Source organism: Oncorhynchus kisutch, linkage group LG5 (genome assembly GCF_002021735.2).
Source record: "Oncorhynchus kisutch isolate 150728-3 linkage group LG5, Okis_V2, whole genome shotgun sequence".
NCBI classification, from domain to species: Eukaryota; Metazoa; Chordata; class Actinopteri; order Salmoniformes; family Salmonidae; genus Oncorhynchus; species Oncorhynchus kisutch.
The window spans coordinates 50489725-50510509 of NC_034178.2; the positions used below are offsets into that span (position 1 = coordinate 50489725).

The window sequence follows — 20785 nt, forward strand, 5'->3', positions numbered from 1 at the left end:
TCTCCGCTGTGGAGCTTTGCAGCTCCTTCAGGGTTATCTTTGGTCTCTTTGTTGCCTCTGATTAATGCCCTCCTTGCTTGGTCCATGAGTTTTGGTGGGCGGCCTTCTCTTGGCAGGTTTGTTGTGGTCCCCAAGTCTTTCCATTTTTATGAATGGATTTAATGCTGCTCTGTGGGATGTTCAAAGTTTTGGATATTTTTTTATAACCCAACCCTGATCTGTACTTATGCAGAACTTTGTCCCTGACTTATTTGGCGAGCTTCTTGGTCTTCATGGTGCCACTTGCTTGGTGGTGCCCCATGCTTAGTGGTGTTGCAGACTCTGGGGTCTTTCAGAACAGGTGTATATATATACTGAGATCATGTGACAAATCATGTGACACTTAGATTGCCCACAGGTGGACTTTATTTAACAAATTGTGTGACTTCTGAAGGTAATTGGTTTCACCAGATCTTATTTAGGGGCTTCATAGCAAAGGGGGTGAATACATATACACGCACCACTTTTCCGTTTACACGTAATTTTTTAAATTTCACATATTTTGTGTATGTCCATTACATGAAATCCAAATAAAAATCTATTTAAATTACAGGGTGTAATGCAACAAAATAGGAAACACGCCAATGGGGATGAATACTTTTGCAAGGCACTGTATCTTGTGGGTCCTCAAATGTTAGATGAGCTCTGAATGCTCACGGTATCTTGTGGGTCCTCAAATGTTAGATGAGCTCTGAATGCTCACTGCATCTTGTGGGTCCTCAAATGTTAGATGAGCTCTGAATGCTCACTGCATCTTGTGGGTCCTCAAATGTTAGATGAGCTCTGAATGCTCACTGCATCTTGTGGGTCCTCAAATGTTAGATGAGCTCTGAATGCTCACTGTATCTTTCACTGATCATCATCTTTTTAATATCAGGACACACACACACATGCATTGCACATGCACACACACACACAGATTCTCTCGCTCTTCACTAATCATAATCACTGTTCTCTTTTGTTAATCTCCAGAAAAGCACAGATGTCAGTTCCACTGTGGACACGTCCCGTTGTTTGAACTTTTCTCTGTATGTATCTGGCTCTGCGGCAAGCAGCGCTGGGCTGGGTCAGATGACTTCATCTACTCCGAGTCATGTTCAGAAACACTTGACACATTTACCCACATTATATTCTATCAAATATATTTTGACACGGTTAGCATCCTAAGCATTCTGTCTCTGCATGGTTCATTGTTATATCTGCTCTGTGAGGATGAGTGTGTTTATCTGTAGGTTGTGTGCTTATATAGGACATGTTTGGTAGAGTTAATGGTAATAGTGTCTTTTATGTAAGTTGGTGACACAAAAAAAGTCAGAGTTAAGAAGAGTCGTACAGATAAAGTACAGTATATAATGTCATTTAATATTGGTTCTCTATGGAAGAAGTTTAAACATGAAACATTTACAAAATATACACGAGGTGATGCATGGATCAATTAACAATAGTTATATTTCAATATTATAGGTTCAAATCAAACACTTTTTTACATGGTTTGTGCACATGGTTCCATCGGTTGCTCTCTTGTTGCGGTAAGAATGAGGGGTGGGGTTTGTAATGCTCCAGGGAAGACCAATGGACACATACAGTAGATGCACACCTTGCATCACCCAAACAATCGGGCACCTCTTGAACATGGCACCGTTGCTTTGTCTTCAATGTTGCTAACATCATACAGCAATCAACTCAAACAAGTGGAGTAGGAACCAGTCACAAATATTATATCTAATATGTACAACAATAGAATACCTTAAAACATAACCTGACAAATATGGTCTAAAATGTCCAAATAGTATCTCCCTGATTACAGCATACAAATACAATCCATCCTACTCTCAATTCTTACAAATGGAAATAATACATTTTCTCATTAAATCCCAAATATTTGATTTCCAAAAAGATTGATGACGTGATTTTGAAAATAGCTTAGGTCATTATAACAGTGTATAACACAGTCAGTTAGGGATCTAATAGTGTGTTTTATACATTGCTATTGCTCTATTATATGGGTTGATTTCAGATGTGTGTTGATGTATGGAAAGTGCTTTGTTATTCATTGATCAGCCTGTGTAGGGTGAATGTGTACGAAGAAAATATATAGTTTGTGTGTATTTCCCTTTCTCACGTGAAGAGGGTGTCCTTCCTTCTTGCTGGTTTGCCCCTGTCTGTCTGTTGCAGACAGAAGGATATAGTGAAGCGTGGAATCAGAGAGGAGGAATGGAACAGAATTTTGGTCTTCAATCACTGTCACCGGGAGTTATGGGTAATGGAGGATTTTTAGACCTTCGTCCCTCAACTTTGGAGGCTGAGTTGGTCTAAGATGGTGCTTTGCCATTTAACTCACAGCACACCGACTTGTTCAGCAGACTATAAGTCTATGAGTCTTTTAGAGGTTTTACCAGCTCTGAGTATTGTTCATGAGGTCATAGTTCAAGAGTCTCCACACTCCTCTTTTCCTCCATCTTCCTTTGAGATGCCTCTCAGTCCACTCATTCACCTTGTCCAACCCTGCTTCTGTCCCAGTCCCAGCTCCAGCACACACAGCTCATTGAAGAGAGCCTGATGGTGACTGGCTGGTGGCTTATGGCTGGAGTGAAGGGATCATGAGGGTGTTTCCCAAGAGGACTGCCCCTTTCGGGGGTCCGGTAGTCAGTGGGTGTCCCTGTGGGCTGTGGTTTCTCCAGGCCCTTAGAGGTCGATACTGAAGGCCAGCAGTTTGTCAGAGTGCAGGTTGTTGAGGGTGCGCAGGTCGGGCAGGCGCAGCAGCAGCTTGGGGAAGAGGGTGCTGTCGTCAGGGCGACGGCGAGTGATGAGTGAGCGCAGTGCTTTGATCAGACTCTCCTGAAGCTGCTCCACTGCAACAACGTCAGCCATACCTGAACGGTCTGCGAGACGAGAGGAGAGAGGGTTAGATGCATCGCGAAAAAGCAAAACAAAACATATGTGATTTTTAAAAAGATTTTTAAAGTGTGTCTCTTATGAGTCTCTTACCAGCAGACACTAGCACCACAGCCATGAAGAGGGCCATCTCATCGGGCTCTAGACCTAGAGCTCCCAGCTTCTCACTAAACTCAAACATGGCGTCCAGCAGAGTGCCCATGCCCAGCGCCCGCAGGGACATCAGGGGGTATGTTTGGCCATTCAGGAAGGTCACCGTCTTCTCCTTGGGGTCGAACAGCGAGCAGAATCTGACCATCAGCACCTGGAAGGTGCCAGCCTTAAGCAGCATGACCTGGTCATGCTGGCTGAGACTCTGGAACCCTGGGATGCTCTTGGCAAACTCCACCACCTCCTTGACGGCTGGGGTGAAGCACTGGGAGAAGGCCTCCCATATCTGCTGGCTGGAACGGTCCCGGGGGGCCACGGGACATGCGTTCAGGGGACACGCCTGAGAGAGGGGGAGAGGGTTAGAATGGCTCTTGGACACTCCTACAGTCATGTATGTATTGTATATATAGTAATACTAAGGAAATATTTTTACTAAGGAAGTATTTTAATGAGACTCACCAGAACTTTGGCACCTCCACTCAACTTCCAGGGGCAGGTAGTCTGGTTTTGAGACTTGCCAGCTGGAAAGCTGTTTTGATTGGCTTGGAAGGTCTGAGCTGGCTGGCTTCCATTGGACAATGGGCATTGACTCTGATTGGATGATGGTTGGTAGGTATACTGGGCGTTGTCAACATTGTTGTTGCGTGGGCAGCGCGAGGGGGTCTGGTAGCTTTGTGTGGGGTGTGACTGGTACCCCTGAGAGGGGTTGGAATGGGAGTGGGTTTGGTGTGCCGGGTGAGAGTAGCCAGACTCATGTGCTGGATTGTTACGGACATTGTTGTTGTTGATGTTGACGGCCATCTTGATTACTGGCTTCACATCCTCTTGGGCGAAGATGTTGTGGTAGGCAGAGGAAATGGAATCTCCAGATTCTGGACTGGTTGGGGCCTCAGAGGAAGAAGGTGAGGAGTCAATCTCCATGGATGCTGATTCATTGAGGCTGTTCATGTAGCTCTGCATCTCGTCCAATAGCCTCTGCTTCTCACGCTTGGGGATACGCCCAAAACGCACAGCTGAGGAGAAGGAGGACAAGGGGAAAATAAGTTAGCTAACGAATTGATCACTTTCCCGATGGCAGTAACTAGAGCTAGTATAGCAGTGGCCTGATACTTATCTAATTCAATCTTTTACTCCCTGACACTGATTGTGAGTGCAATCACTGTATGGCATGATTACTGACTAATCCTACAGGGTACAGAGAGCTGGGGGAGATTTCTCTCCTCTCTATATAACCAGTCTGTTTCAATCAACCATCAAATGACATGGTATACCACCCCCTTTCCTCTCCTCATTTGACTCCTTCATCCCCCTCTTTATCTCTTTATCAAACTTCCCATCCCCCTCTCTATAGCACACCTCCTCTGCCAAAGCTATTTATAGTCTGCTACTGTATGCTACACCCCTTCCCCAATCTCTTTCCCTCCTGCTCCCTCTATCCTGATCCCTCTCTTCCTCTTTCTACCTCGCCCCTCGCTCCTCTCTATGTTTCTGTTAAGCACTCGTTCCTTTCTCTATGAAAATAGGTTACTGGGTCAGCTGGAGTAAACATTGTCATTGACCAAGTGACAGAGGAAGGAGGAGAGGAGATGACAACGTAGAGGAGAGTGAGAAGGTAAAGGACTGAAAGGGTGAAGGAGTAAGAGGATGATTGAATGAGAGTTAGGGAGTAAGGGAATGAGAATGAGACCATGGTAAAAAGGTGGAAAGGGAAAATGGGTTAGATGATTGACATCAAAAATGTAGTTTTAAATGAATGCCTTGTATTCATACATTAAATATTCAAATATCAAAGGTATTAAAAAAAAGCAACACCTATGCTGTGATAATAGAGCCTTTTCAGTAATTGGCGCAATGGTGGGTAATTTTCCTCCTCACTAGCACTCCTCACTATTTTTCCTTTTATAGGTCACCTCAAAATGTTTGCTCCAGAAAAGTAGATGATTTATTATCACCTAGTTTAGAGAGATCTCAGGAGTATACAGTGGCCTGTAGGGAAATGATGCCATACAGGAGAGGGATGGAGCTGAGCATCTAACTGTACCAACTGTACTATCATCTAACAATATTTGAATAGTTTACCAGTATTAGAACATGGACTATTACATTTATTTCACATTTATTTAACTAGACAAGTCAGTTAAGAACATATTCTTAATTTCAATGACAGCCTAGGAACAGTGGGTTAACTGCTTTGTTCAGGGGCAGAATGGCAGATTTTGACCTTGTCAGCTCGGGGATTCGATCTTGCAACCTTTCAGTTACTGGTCCAATGCTCTAACCACTAGGCTACAAGCCTGAATGTTATAGACTTTAGATGTGCAAACACACAATCTGACACAGATGGTATAATGAATTGACAAAAATAAACTGAATTTGCAACTATTTTTCCCATGACTTTGATGACTACTGGGACTCCTCATCTGCTTCTGTCATCAATCAGAGATGGAGAAGGAGTGGAAGAAAGAACAGAAGGAGAGATGAAGGAGAGAGAGAATGGATGGGGCATCGAGAAGGTGTGACTGAAGAACGAGAATGATGCCAGATATAGATGGAATGTTCTCTTACCATCTCTGGACATGCCCACGGAGAGACACTTCTTGAAACGGCAGTGCTGGCACCGGTTGCGGTTCATGCGCATGATCAGGCAGCTTTCATTCTTCACACACATCTTGTAGTGGATGTTCTGCTGGATGCTGCGCCGGAAGAAACCCTTGCAGCCTTCACAGGCGTGAACGCCGTAATGGAAGCCAGACGCGATGTCCCCACACACCTTACACAGGAGCACCATGCCTCCTGTCTCTGGGAGGTACACAAAGAGAGGAATGGTTGGTTAGACATTATAATAGACAAATATAATAAGAAAAAATTAAAACAGAAAGCCAGTAGAAGTGGTACTTACTGGTGAAGGTGCCAGTGAATCCGCATGGCCTCTTGGCCAACATAGGGTGGGCGTAGGTATTGCCAGAGGATGTAGTGGTTGTAGAGGCATTGGCTTCAGGGAACTGGAAGACTAGTTTGGGTGAAGGTCCTCCCCTGTTCTCCCCTCTTTCTCTCTTCAGAGGGCCGATCTCGGGGAAGGAGACAGGCTCAGGAGATGAGGATTGGGAATGGGAGGACCGGGGGGACTGGGTCTGGTACCCGCTGGAGGGGCTGCCAGGGCTGGGGCTGGCACTACCAGATGAGCCAGCATACAGTATCACACCACCTGGAGGGCAAAGAGGACGAGAAGAGAGAGAGGCAGTTAGTGTCACTGCTGTCACTGTGACACAAGGAAGCAGACAGAAGGCTATGCTGCCAGCAAACTATCTGTGCAAAGATGCATAAGATCAATATCCATATCTGTGTTGAAATAGTTCCACACACACACAGACACAATGTAGGTAGGTCAACTAACAGATAAGTGTTGAGCAATAGGCTATTTTGATTAGGTGCCTGTCTTTACTTGGATGGATTACCAAACATGAACACACCTCCTGCCTGTGTAGTCGACATTTAAAACATAACCAGTCTCAAAGAAGCCGATAAAAGGTCAAATAAGGTCAGAATGTGTCTGGAGAATGAGGTCAAATCTGGGGACCGACTTGATATTTGTCAATAGTCTTTTTCCAAAATGTGCATATAAGACTTCAAAACAAGCATTATCATTCTAGCTTTGTCTAATTCAGTGTTAGATGATGTGGGACCTTGAATTTATACAAAAACAAAATAATAAAACAATTCCCACAATGGCCAGGTTTTGATACAAATATGTCTTGGCTATATAAGTTACTCAAAGTTTTCACTCAAATTCTTCAATGTTCGAAAGCAAGTTGGGGATGTAAACTCGGAAATGTCTCATTACTGCCTCCCTCTCCCTCCCTCCCTCACTGTAAAGATCGTGCTCTGTGTACGAGAAGAGCGACAGCCTCTCACGTGTACGCTGAGCCAGCCAGCCTGGAGCCAGCTGCCTGCTCGCTCTAAAAGCAAGCCTTGCTTTTCCCCCTGGCGGCGCGCCCGGAGCTTGCTCAAACTGCCAGCCACCTGACCGCCGACTCACATGGACTCCTGACACAGTTCCTGTTAGGGCTCACAAGGCGCTTTCCGCAGTCCCGTGTAGACAACAGCCGCAGTACAATAACAGGCAGCTGGGAGCTCACGTTTGAAAGAGAGAGGGCTTTAGTACTGTGCGTACAGAGGGAAGGCAGGGCAGTCTACCGTGTGTATACTGCCATGCATTCCACTGAGCCTCCGGAAACCCAGAGGGGGCGACATACAAAGCTGTTTTCTTGGTGTTTTACTCAGTCAAAGGAAGTTATATGTATCACAAACCCGTGCCCACATAGATTGAATGATTTTTTCAGTGACAGAACAAGCAAATGAAAGCATTCTTACACATAGGCTATGTCCAACTGCAAACCCATAGGTGTTACATCAGTTCCTTTGAACCTTGTTATGCGAGTTACAATTCAGGCAGTTACAGTTGAAGTCGGAAGTTTACATACATTTAGGTTGAAGTCATTAAAACTCGTTTTTCAACCATTCCACAAATCTCTTGTTAACAAACTATAGTTTTGGCAAGTCGGTTTGGACATCTACTGTGTGCATGACACAAGTCATTTTCCCAACAATTGTTTACATACAGATTATTTCACTTATAATTCACTGCATCACAATTCCAGTGGGTCAGAAGTTTACATACACTAAGTTAACTGTGCCTTTAAACAGCTCGGAAAATTCCAGAAGATTATGTCATGGCTTTAGAAGCTTCTGATAGGCTAATTGAAATAATTTGAGTCAATTGGAGGTGTACCTGTGGATGTATTTCAAGACATACCTTCAAACTCAGTGTCTCTTTGCTTGACATCATGGGAAAATCCATATAAACCAGCCATGATCTCAGAAAAAAAATTCTCAACCTCCACATGTCTGGTTCATCCTTGGGAGCAATTTCCAAACGCACGAAGCTACCACGTTCATCTGTACAAACAATAGTACGCAAGTATAAACACCATGGGACCACGCAGCCGTCATACCGCTCAGGAAGGAGACGCGTTCTGTCACCTAGAGATGAACGTATTTTGGTGCGAAAAGTTCAAATCAATCCCAGAACAGCAAATGACTTTGTGAAGATGCTGGAGGAAACAGGTTCAAAGGTATCTATATCCACAGTAAAACGAGTCCTCTATCAACATAAACTGGGAAAAAAAATGCCAGACTATGGTTTGCATCTACACATGGGGACAAAGATAATACTTTTTGGAGAAATGTCCTCTGGTCTGATGAAACAAAAATAGAACTGTTTGGCCATAATGACCATCGTTATGTTTGGAGGAAAAAGGAGGAGGCTTGCATGCCGAAGAACATCATCCCAACCGTGAAGCACGTGGGTGGCAGCATCATGTTGTGGGGGTGCTTTGCTGTAGGAGGGACTGGTGCACTTCACAAAATAGATGATATCATGAGGAAGGGAAATTATGTGGATATATTGAAGCAACATCTCAAAACATCAGTCAGGAAGTTAAAGCTTGGTTGCAAATGGGTCTTCCAAATGGACAATGACCAAAAGCATACTTCCAAAGTTGTGGCAATATGGCTTAAGGACAACAAAGTCAAGGTATTGGAGTGGCCATCACAAAGCCCTGACCTCAATCCTATAGAATATTTGTGGGCAGAACTGAAAAAGTGTGTGCGAGCAAGGAGGCCTTCAAACCTGATTCAGTTACACCAGCTCTGTCAGGAGGAATGGGCTAGAATTCACCCAACTTATTGTGGGAAGCTTGTGGAAGGCTACCCGAAACATTTGACACAAGTTAAACTATTTAAATACTAATTGAGTGTATGTAAACTTCTGATCCACTGGGAATGTGACGAAAGAAATAAAAGCTGAAATAAATCACTCTCTACTATTATTCTGACATTTCACATTCTTAAAATAAATTGGTGATCCTAATAGACCTAAAACAGGGAATTTTTACTAGGATTAAATGTCAGGAATTGTGAAAAACTGGGTTTAAATGTATTTGGCTAAGGTGTATGTAAACTTGTGACTTCAACTTTAGTTATCTGACTGATTACACACCTGATTGAATATCATTTCAATCAGACTTTTATGTTTTCAATACAGGTCAGACAAATTTGCAAATTCAATTGCATATGACTCCAATATCTTGACTGTCAGTTTATTTCATATTTGCATCCTTTACCCCCTTTTTCCCAGGGACCTTGAATTATCTATGAAACATCATGTAGATCTGCCTCCTGCCTTCCCTTCTTTCTCTCTCTGCTGGAGGAGACACGTGCAGCTGGCTGGGAATGTCTGTTTAGCTTAAATTGAGTGTGCCTGATTGTAATTCCTCTGCCAGCACGTGTCAACACTGACTGACGGAGATGAACTCTGCTGGGGCTTCACTGTTTGCATGTGGCTTCCTCTACGCTACCTGACAGTCTGACTTTAAACCCCCCCCACCCAACACATACACACTGCCCTATTGCTCTCCTCTTTATCCTCTCACATCCCCACATACATACAGCCCCCATGTGAAGCTTAGGCTCCACACCCACCTAAGTTGTTCCCAGTGATTCTCACATAGTCCTGAGTTGTTAGTTAGGTTTCCAGTGTCAGGTGTCAGCCCTGTGAGGGTAACCTGACCCCTGGCCTTCTCTATGGCAGAGAAAGAGTAATTTACCAGGAACCTGAGTTTGGCCTGGAGCACTACACTATGACACAGGTCATATGTGATATGTGGGGTAGGGCAGTATGACACAGAGCTAGCGTAAACAAATAGACAGTAACTAACCCCTCCTTCCTTCCCCTCTCATGGGAGTCCCATCCACCGTTAGATGGGAATCAGCCAGGTGGCATGTTTGTATACCATATGTATAGCATATCTATCAGGAAATGCCTTTTCTAACTTCCTTACCCTCTCGTGTAATGGGGTGGCACATGGACCACTTGACCATGAGGTAAGAGTCAGGTGGGAAAACACTCAGCTTGGACAGAAATACATATCTTTCAAACCAAATATGAATTGTATTTTATTTACCTCTAACCCTAATTGTATAAAGACCAAATAGCTCATAAACCATATTGTAATTATGTCCTTTATAACATGACAATCTAATGACTATGAGTTGAGTTTTTTCAAGGTAAAGCCCACATCCCTTCCCATCCGATAACCAGCTTCTCACCTTCCCCCCTGTCCTAAAGTCACATATATAATGGTACCATAGCCACTGCTGTTGTAGAACCTCCATACTCTGTCACTGAGGTTGAGGTCAGCTTTATCTCCAGTGCTTAGAGGGAAGTCAGCTAAACGGCCAGGGCTTAAATCAGGTGAGGAGACTTGTGTGAGCTAATCTCATAGTGGGCAGGGCTGGAGGGGAGTACCAGACAACGTGAGTCACACCAATGCCCTCCCTCTCTCGGTGACCCCTAACACCCTTACTCACTCCCTCCTTCCCTTGTTCCCTCCAGACACTGTCTCCTTGTGTAATCTATAATCTCATTGGCCTTCATTTGTAAGTGTTTGGTGGTTTACTGAAAGAGTGGCTCTATAAATAAATTACACTGAATAAGACTGGTATTCAGAGAGGTGTAAAATTGGTTAAAAACAAAATACATGAAATACAAGTACAGTAATAATAATATATTTTCCAGTTAATCATATAAACAGAATAGTATTTGCAATTATTGGCAGAAGTAGGGCAACATAACAATTATCTTGGAGTAGAAGCCTATAGGCGAACATATTATAGCTATATTATACAGACAGACTTGACGACCATTCAAACAGAATGTTCGAGGTTTTGAGTTCGCTAGTTGGGTTTATTTGTCAGAGTCATTTGTGATATCAATGAGTGGACTATTGCTATAATGTAGGCTATCCTCAACACGTGACATGTTGGCTATTGATACGATGTTTAAGAAATGTATCACAATATCCGCTATATTGGATATACTGTATAATAAGTAATAATATTCAGTTGTCTTTCCCAAAGAAAATATATCGGCGTAAAGAAATGAACACAAACCTAGTTAATAGGCTGATAAACTTTCGGACACACTGACCAATCTCTTGCAAAGGCATAACAGGAGTCCCCCGGAAAGGCTGTGAGTAAACCTGGAGCGCGCGAGAAAGACTGATAAATTCGGGAGGGCGGGGTGGGAATCACGCGCGGCACGTGGATGCTGAAGTTAATGCACGTGATGTCGCGCTAGGCATGCACCGTGGGCACTCGGGTAAATCAAGAGCATGATGTCCACCATTATCAGACGGTTGCCATGCATGTAATGGCTCAGATACTTATTAGACTCGAGGACATGGCTGTAAATAGGGAGCGCGGTAATTCCATACCAGTGCCACAATCCCGTTACGTGCTGTCTTCGGGGAAATACTGTATCTTTGGCATTGGAGTTATTCCAGCCTCCACTGTGTACACTAATAACATTACGTTTATGGTAATTGCTTCCTATTATCAGTATCACCTGACTCAAAATGCAATGCTTGTGTATTGAATATTTAATTAATACTATTAGAATATCTTTCACTTTAGAATAGTGAGTGGTAAATTTAGTCACCTAGTACAGGGATTTCCTTTATTAGGGAACCACCCCCATATTGTGTCCTGCCAGAGATTAATTTACTGCTATGAATGTATATCCTATGGAGGCCAACTTGGTCAACATATCTGTTGATATTAAGGTTGACCACTACCCATTATTGAGTGGGCATGTGGGCATCATTCCACTGACTCCAGTGATCCATTAGCCAATAGGATATGGTTGGCACCCAAACATATATTTAATTTAACTTAGTGTAATTCATATTTGCATAAATACCTTTTGTATTCAATATCTTGTATTTTTGAATATCTTATTAAATAGTATTGGTAAAATTGTTTTGACTAGCTCTGCTGGCATATGAAATCGATCAGGGAAGATAGTGATAAAACAGTTTTTGTGATCTATTCCCCATCTATTTAATTTGGATCTGGCTTAAATAGCTTGTTTGTGCTTAAAACTTGGCCTTCAAGTCATGACCAGTTCATTAATAAATTGCTTTGGCTCACATGTCTATGGAATAGGCGTGATAGGTTCTTGACACGTGTTGAGAGAGCAAAAAGTTGCGCAGCAGCGCTGAACAAGATGGGAGTCGCTAGACAGGGAGCGTGACCAGTTCTGTCAATGAGTCACAGACCCGTAAACACGCAATCTCAGGTCAAAGAAGGGAACACCTTTCTGGAGTAGTGCTGATGAAAGGATTCGAATGGCTTTGTTTTCCCCTCGTCATCCGGGTTGATTAGATTGCGCCAACAATTCTAAACTCTCCAAGTCAAGGCAACTTTAAGCACAAAGTGCATCTGCGCAACAGATAATCAAAGTTGTTCCAAATGATGTAAAGTAACAATATATCCATACAATAATATTGTATGATTAGAAACTGACTAGGTACATGAAGGATAGCCCAGCTATAGCACGACAGAGCATGTAAGGTCGGACCGGTGCTGCACATGAGTTGAAGCCCAAAGGCCGTCGGTTGGCGATATTGAGTCGTTTCATTTTATCATCCAAAGGGAATGTATGCAGCCAGCTATACACCCGCCATCCCCCATGGACCGGTTCGTACACAAAACATTCTCCATTCAGGATGCAAAGGCGTCGATTTCGTCCTTCACTCGATTTAATTGTGAGAAGGCGGAAAATAAAAACGTTTTCCTCCACCATGCTAAAGTGGCTAATGCTACTCCCGGTTGTTGCGTTTCGCATTCAGCCAATCAGGTTGCAGCAGTCTGCTACGACACCAGGGGTGAAAAAAACAGACTGCTGCAACCTGATTAGATTAATGCATTGGAGGGTCGTTGAAGTGGATTTGTCCCAGTTGTATGTGGTAAATACTACCTTCCCACTTGGTTATAAATGCAGCAAAAGCTTGATGATTAGTTGACAAGATGACACCAATGTTGTACATAAACCCTGGATAACTAATATTGGCACTCCCCAGTAAGAGCAGTCCTCCATAGGAATGAATGGAATTGTACAGTATTTCAATGAAATGCTTCAAGGACAAAATTACATGTATTTATGATTGGTTAGTAATCTCTAAAAAATATATACTTATTTTTATTTATTTTATTTAACCTTTATTTAACTAGGCAAGTCAATTAAAGAACAAATTATTATTTACAATGACGCCTACCCCGGCCAAACCCTAACCTTCATGGAAAATATTTGTATATTATTTTTATTTCATGTTTAGCTCACATAATATAATTTAAAAGTATGCATTACAGTGTCTGTAATATAATACATGTGACAAAAACGAATGTTGACAAATAATACATCATACATTTCTATAGCTTCCCAAATACTTTTTACAACGGTGTGGGTGTGCCAAGATGGAGGCGAAATGGCTTCAACACAGCGCCCCCTATTAGTCATCTAGTGTATATATAAATCATTGCTTGAATCAGGTATGCTAGCTCTGGAATAGATCAAATACATGGAAGGGCTGGGGGTCCCCGAGGAGAGGTTTGAGAACCTCTACAACTCAATGAAGGCTTGGCAACATTCAGGTTTATGGATCAAGCTTCATAAATTACATTTCATTCATGTATCAATTTATATGGATATGCAGTGTAGCCGCTGGAAATACATGATGACATGAACAATCAACTCATTCATTCTCAAATAATAACATTTTAAAAAGATAACCACAGGAACTGCCCTGCGTATTACCATTACGCACGCAAGGTATAGCCTATGCACCAAACACAGTGAAGGAAAATGCCAACATAGTACATATTACATTTACTCAGTAGTGTTAATTTACAAGTACAGTATAGGCAAATATATTGATACCTTAGCCTACAACTGACAATAGCATAGATTGGTAATAACGTAATGAAACTCACCAGGGCTGTTTTCCATGTTTTCCGGTGTTTGGTTGATTTATAAACGATATTCAAATTATTTAATGTTGGTTTGTCTCTGCGTCAATGAGGAGTTTCGTTGATATAGGTTATACAGTCATGAACCGCCAAGAAAGCAGAGTTGGTAGCCAATCCCAATGACAAAAGCAATGAGACTGTGCGCAGGTCCTTCAAACCCGTCAAGTGTGAAAGATATCAAAACTGATTTAAAGTTGAGCAAAACCTAAACAGGTTTCGGTTTGGCGAAATAGTTACAAATCGTCTCCAATGTGCGTAATTGCGAACAGGTTCAGTGCCTTTGTTGCCCGTAGCCTGATTCGCTTGGTGTCCGTAGGTCGTGTGATGTACAGTAGGCTGAACTAAACGTTCTTTGAAAATAAATTCCAAGCATTCAGCTCTAGTGCCAGTGTAGTCACCATCAACATCTCCAAAGACATAAGTGTGGGAGTAGTTTAAGCACACCCACCCATTAATAGGCAATCCACTTCGCCCACACTAACCAGCACGTTTTCAGGTGTCTGAGAAATGTGACCAGTTTTTTTGGGCCCCCGTTTTTTTGTTCCTTTCAATCTCTGTCGTAGGTTTTGTATGGTAGGAATTACTCTCTCTCTCTCTCTCTCTCTCTCTCTTTCTCTCTCTCTCTTTTTCTCTCTGTATGCCTATGTCACGCTCTATTAGAATATCTCATCCACCTCTTTTACTCCACCTTTCTTTATTCGTTCTCACGTTTTCATTGGTGGAGAGCTAGAGTGGAGGCGAGACAGTTAGACTCACTCGACATTGGAATGCTGGTAAAGCTCCGCTGCATGTGCGCGCGGCATGTGAGCCACCGAACACGATGTCCTACTGACACACATTCTATGCAAATGTCAGAGGCCTTGTGATAAGAAGGGGGAGGGAGGGGGCTAGCACATTGAAGTAGGCGGAGCTCACCGTGACTACCGCTCCCTCCACCCTTCCTCCTCTCCACACGTTCTGCCTTCAGAAGCGATTCTGTTTTTGCTAGAATCTCAGCATCGGAAATTGGCATGATGAGAATGTGGGTCAACATAGAGTTATGAAAAAACACATCAAATAGCAACGTTTTCTGTAAAGGCACATCGTAGGCATCCCGGATGTCCATGTTTTTTGCGTATAAACATGGATCTGAATTTAGGTCATTGAGCTCCGCTGGAGGAACTCATCTCAGTACATGCGCCTCAAGTTTTCTTATCATATAGCGGGTTTTGAATAAATAAATCATGATGAGTCACGCAGATGTATACAACTAGGTTATAAAATAGTATTATACAACTGGTCAAATAGGGGTTGTTTGTGTTGTGTTTTCTCTGTGGCAGCTGGTTAGATTTGGTCAATGCTGATAGGCTGTAGACGTCATCACTTTTAAACCATTGTAGGCCTATAATAGCCTATAGCCAGAGAACGTCCTCACGTGTTATCCGTAATGAAGCAGCGCCACTCCGTGGTGGAGTTCACTGTGCCGCGGCTCACTCCTGCTGGCCAAACGTTATGGTTTGCAGGGGCAGTATGTGAATTATATATGCGTCATATGGCACAAGCTTTAGACCACGTTGCTTCTGATTCAAGAAAAGTTTATAGCCTAGAGTCATTCGTCATTATCATGTTTCAGACATTGCTCATTGTTGGTCATATAACCATACATGAAACTGGGCCCTCTGGGTATTAATGTTGTCTCGAAAACCTGATCCTAGGCAACACAGGAACTACTATACTGCCCACATTACTACTTTATCCGCTTTAATAAAATAGAAAATAGTACCTAGCAAGATGGAGATTGCCGATGTCATTTTTAATGTATGCATTTCGCAAGTGTCTCGTTTGCATCAACTACCTTAACTAAAACCATCGCAAAGGTTCAAGCTTGACCTCGTATTTTTCCGAGTTCCCAGTTGTTTTCCCAGTTGTTTTTCATGACTTCAGTGATCTTCAGTTCGGAAAGTCGGAGCTCTATAAATAGGCCCGAGTTCCCGAGTTGGATGACCGTTAAAATCGAGTTTTCCAGTCGGAGCTCGTTATTTCCCCAGTTTCCGCTTGTTTTTAACGCACTGAAGTCGGAGATTTCAGAGTTCCCAGTTGTTTTGAACGCGGCAATAGTCCCCGGATTTTTTTCGCCCATTATCGACGTAGGCGGTTTTCTAGACTAGTATTAATGGGTAATTACGCACAGAATGACACGAAAGTACTTCAGTTTACAGAAATACAAAACGTATTTATATCAACTCATATTTAGAATCGGTAACTGACACGTTATTACGCACAACATAAATGTGGCATAACATTATTTTTAATGGAACATCTGTTACAACTTCTAACAATGGTGAGTGGAGGAGTCAAGCGCAGAGAGCAGGTAATTCTGTACGTGGATATTTTATTCCAAAGTCTGTGGAGCCACGGACATGCAAAACACAAGGGCGCATGAAACAACCCGTCCCAAAATACAACGGACTAAAACTGAGATTCGTGACAACATTAAAGAAGTTTGTAGGATTTTGAATAAATAAGTGGTGACAAAGTTGATTGGTTATGAAACACTTTACCAGAGTTGATTGGTTATGACAAACTTGACCAAAGTTGCTTGGTTATTATGACACACGTAATCACACTTAGCCACTGATTTCATAGCTCAGTGTGTGTATAGGCTACTGTAAGTAGGCCACAATATATTGACTGTTTCACCAACTGTAGTTAAGAGGGATTAATTATCGGGTTTTATTTGTAGGGTCATAGTATTTGTACATCGTCTTTAAATGGATACATGGTCCTGCTCTCTCTAGTGGACAGACTATTCCCTTCTCTACCCTGGCAAGGGTAGCCTTTGACACGAAAGTCAGATCCATGTCCTCACGTGTTTTTTGTAATGAAGCAGCGCCACTCGCTGGTGGAGTTCATTGTGCCGCGGCTCACTCCTTCTGGTCAACCGTCGTGGTTTAGCAGGGCAGTAGGTGACTAATTTATGCATCATATGGCACAAGCTTCAGACCAGTTGTTTCCGATTCAAGAAACGTGTGTAAAGTTAGTCGTCACTATCATGTTTCAGATATTGGTCATTGGTCATATAACTAACTCATCGTGAAACTGCTCCCTTTGTGTATTGCGCAGAATTACACTTAATTCCTACAGTTTACAGCATTTAGAAACTATTTTTTCAACTCATGTTCAGAATGGGTAAATTACACATTCATAAGTACAACATATATAGTACCAGTCAATAGTTTGGACACACCTACTCTTTCAAGGGTTTTTCTTTATTTTGTTAGTATTTTCTACATTGTAGAATAATAGGGAAGACATCAAAACTACGAAATAACACATATGAAATCATGTAGTAACCAAAAGGTGTTTAACAAATCAAAATATATTTCATATTTGATATTTTTCAAAGTAGCCACCCTTTGCCTTGAGGTAAAAGACTAAGTCCATATTATAGCAAGAACAGCTCAAATAAGCAATGAGAAACAACAGTCCATCATTACTTTAAGACATGAAGGTCAGTCAATCTGGAAAATTTCAAAAACTTTGACCGTTTCTTCAAGTGCAGTCGCAAAAACAATCAAGCACTATGATGAAACTGGCTCTCATGAGGACCGCCACAGGAAAGAAAGACCCAGAGTTACCTCTGCTGCAGAGGATACGTTCATTAGAGTTAACTGCACCTCAGATTGCAGCCCAAATAAATGCTTCACAGAGTTCAAGTAACAGACACATCTCAACATCAACTGTTCAGAGGAGACTGATTGAATCAGGCCTTCATTGTCGAATTGCTGCAAAGAAACCACTACTAAAGGACACCAATTAGAAGAAGAGACTTGCTTGGGCCAAGAAACATGAGCAATGGACATTCGACTGGTGGAAATCTGTCTTTTGGTCTGATGAGTCCAAATGTGCAATTTTTGGTTCCATCCGCCGTGTCTTTATGAGACGCAGAGTAGGTGAACGGATGATCTCCGCATGTGTGGTTCCCACCGTGAAACATGGAGGAGGAGGTGTGATGGTGTGGGGGTGCTTTGCTGGTGACACTGTCTATGATTTATTTAGAATTCAAGGCACACTTAACCAGCATGGCTATCACAGCATTCTGCAGCGATACGCCATCCCATCTGGTTTGCACTTAGTAGGACTATCATTTGTTTTTCAACAGGACAATGACCCAACACACATCCAGGCTGTGTAAGTGCTATTTGACCAAGGAGAGTGATGGAGTGCTGCATCAGATGACCTGGCCTCCACCTCACCCCAATTAAGATAGTTTGGGATGAGTTGAACCGCAGAGTGAAGGAAAAGCAGCCAACAAGTGCTCAGCATATATGGGAACTCCTTCAAGACTGTTGGAAAAGCATTCCAGGTGAAGCTGGTTGAGAGAATGCCAAGAGTGTGCAAAGCTGTCATCAAGGCTAAGGGTGGCTATTTTGAAGAATCTCAAATCTAAAATATATTTTGATTTGTTTAACACCTTTTTGGTTACTACGTGTTATTTCATAATTTTGATATCTTCACTATTATTCTACAATGTAGAAAATAGTACAAATAAAGAAAAACCCTTGAATGAGTAGGTGTGTCTAAACTTTTGACTGGTACTGTATGTGGCATAACATTCATGTTGATGGACATCATAGAAGTTTTCACGAAAAGTCATGATGTGACGCAGTTGCTTTACACCTAGATTATGAAACACTGGACCAAAACGAAATGGTATCCATAATGTTTTATAGGACCTCTCTTTATGATCATTTTGAATATAATATGAGCAATAAAGATATAGGCTACATTGTCTGTTAAATACAACGCAACCGTTAAAAACATATTATAATAAGCTACAGTATGTATTGTAGCAGTTTTGAACTGAGCCTATAGATGTGTAATTCATTATGAGTTTGAGAGTTAATTTGAATCGAGAAATGTTTTGAATGTTAAATTAATTGAAGGTAATTACTTTTAATCAGTTAATAATTTATGTTAATCATCGTTAATCACGATTTACAAGAATGTCACAGCATTAATGATTGAAACAATTTTAGCCATTGATTTCATTGCTCAGTGTGCAGACACTATAAGTAGGCTACAATACATTACTGTTTCACCAACTACAGCCTATAATTGTGAGGGATACATATCGCAATTTATTTGGAGGGTCATCATGAGTTTTCCGTCACATGCCCAGGACTACTTTGGTCTAGTTATAGATAAGGCCAAGAAATATTCTTGACCTATAGTTACCTGGCCAGGAACAACTATTGGCCCTAGTTGGCATGATGCACTAGAGTGGAAATTCCTCTGATGTATTTTCACAAAATATTGTCACTTACTTGATACTTTCTGATTAACTGGGTGATGATTCATGGACAGAGTATGTAAACTCAGTATATAGTACTACTTGTAAAGCTGTACATGGACACATGTTGCTCTCTCTCTTTCTTTCTCTCTCTCTCTCTCTCTCTCTCTCTCTCTCTCTCTCTCTCTCTCTCTCTCTCTCTCTCTCTCTCTCTCTCTTTCTCTCTCGCTGGTGGACTGATTCTCTGCTCTTCTCTCTGACATGTGCAATTGTTGTTTACTCCCCTTCATGGATTTAAAGCATAGGATTGGTGTAGGGCTCGATGGGTTGGATTGGTGTAGGGCTCGATGGGTTGGATTGGTGTAGGGCTCGATGGGTTGGATTGGTGTAGGGCTCGATGGGTTGGAATGGTGTAGGGCTCGATGGGTTGGATTGGTGTAGGGCTCGATGGGTTGGATTGGTGTAGGGCTCGATGGGTTGGATTGGTGTAGGGCTCGATGGGTTGGATTGGTGTAGGGCTCGATGGGTTGGATTGGTGTAGGGCTCGATGGGTTGGATTGGTGTAGGGCTCGATGGGTTGGATTGGTGTAGGGCTCGATGGGTTGGATTGGTGTAGGGCTCGATGGGTTGGATTGGTGTAGGGCAATGTAGAGGGAGTTTATTCTCAATGGAAAAAATGCTATGTGTTATGATCTTTCTTGCACCAGTCCATTTCTTTTGAATCCATGAGGGGGAGTGAATAAGGGCACACTTCAGGGAGAATGGTAGAAACTAACCCTAGCCATTCACATTGGGAAGCCAGATACAATTCCTACTCAATTGTGCAGTTCATCTTTCTGATACTAGAGGTCCCTGTTGGAATATAAAAAGAAGAAATAAGTACTACTGTGCAGTACTACTATTCTCAATCTGTTGCCTTAGTTTCTTCTTTGTAGAGTCTGAGTGTGATTTCCTCGACTTTGTGTGTTTGAGTGTATTAGTGTGTTTGCTGTTTTCCATGCATTGATTGATGTATTTGTTCTTATAGAGATGTTGGTAAGTGTTTTGTGTGTGTTAATCAGTATGTTGATTGATTAGTTGCCTCTGTGTTGTGTCTGGGGGTGTTTTTCTTAATATGTGCATGTTTTTTTCTGTCTGTGCAAGTGCCTGTGTGTGTGTGTGTGTGTGTGTGTGTGTGTGTGTGTGTGTGTGTGTGTGTGTGTGTGTGTGTGTTTGTGTGTTTGTGTGTGTGTGTGTGTGTACATATATGGGTGAATATGTGTGTTTGTGCTGTGGAGACTCTTTGGGTATGGGGTTTGTCGGCTGTGACAGGGCATGCTCATAATTACAGAGGGCTGTGTATTTTGTAACTCAACAGAAACTGCTGCCAACGCACACACCTGCAAACCAACACACACACCTGCAAAACAACACACATACCTTCAAAACAACACACACACCTGAAAAACAACACACACACCTTCAAAACAACACACACACCTGCGAAACAACACACACACATAC

General features: G+C 42.3%; 1 protein-coding gene across 1 annotated transcript; it reads right to left on the minus strand.

Annotated features, from left to right (window-relative positions):
• Positions 1-1380: 1380 nt before the first annotated feature.
• LOC109875939 (nuclear receptor subfamily 1 group D member 1-like) lies at positions 1381-16055 on the minus strand. The gene is made up of 6 exons (XM_020468399.2): positions 13975-16055; positions 5984-6289; positions 5650-5883; positions 3544-4097; positions 3028-3424; positions 1381-2921 (listed from the first exon to the last, which is right to left on the minus strand). Exons 1-6 carry the CDS (start codon positions 13988-13990, stop codon positions 2725-2727), a joined length of 1704 nt encoding a protein of 567 aa, XP_020323988.1. The 5' UTR covers positions 13991-16055; the 3' UTR covers positions 1381-2724.
• Between the last annotated feature and the right edge of the window lie 4730 nt (positions 16056-20785).

Coding starts and splice junctions, on each gene's coding strand:
- LOC109875939 (XM_020468399.2), bottom strand. Junction 5,884..5,983: donor ATTCACTGGCACCTTCACCA/GTAAGTACCACT, acceptor TGTACCTCCCAG/AGACAGGAGGCATGGTGCTC. Junction 4,098..5,649: donor CGTGGGCATGTCCAGAGATG/GTAAGAGAACAT, acceptor CCTTCTCCTCAG/CTGTGCGTTTTGGGCGTATC.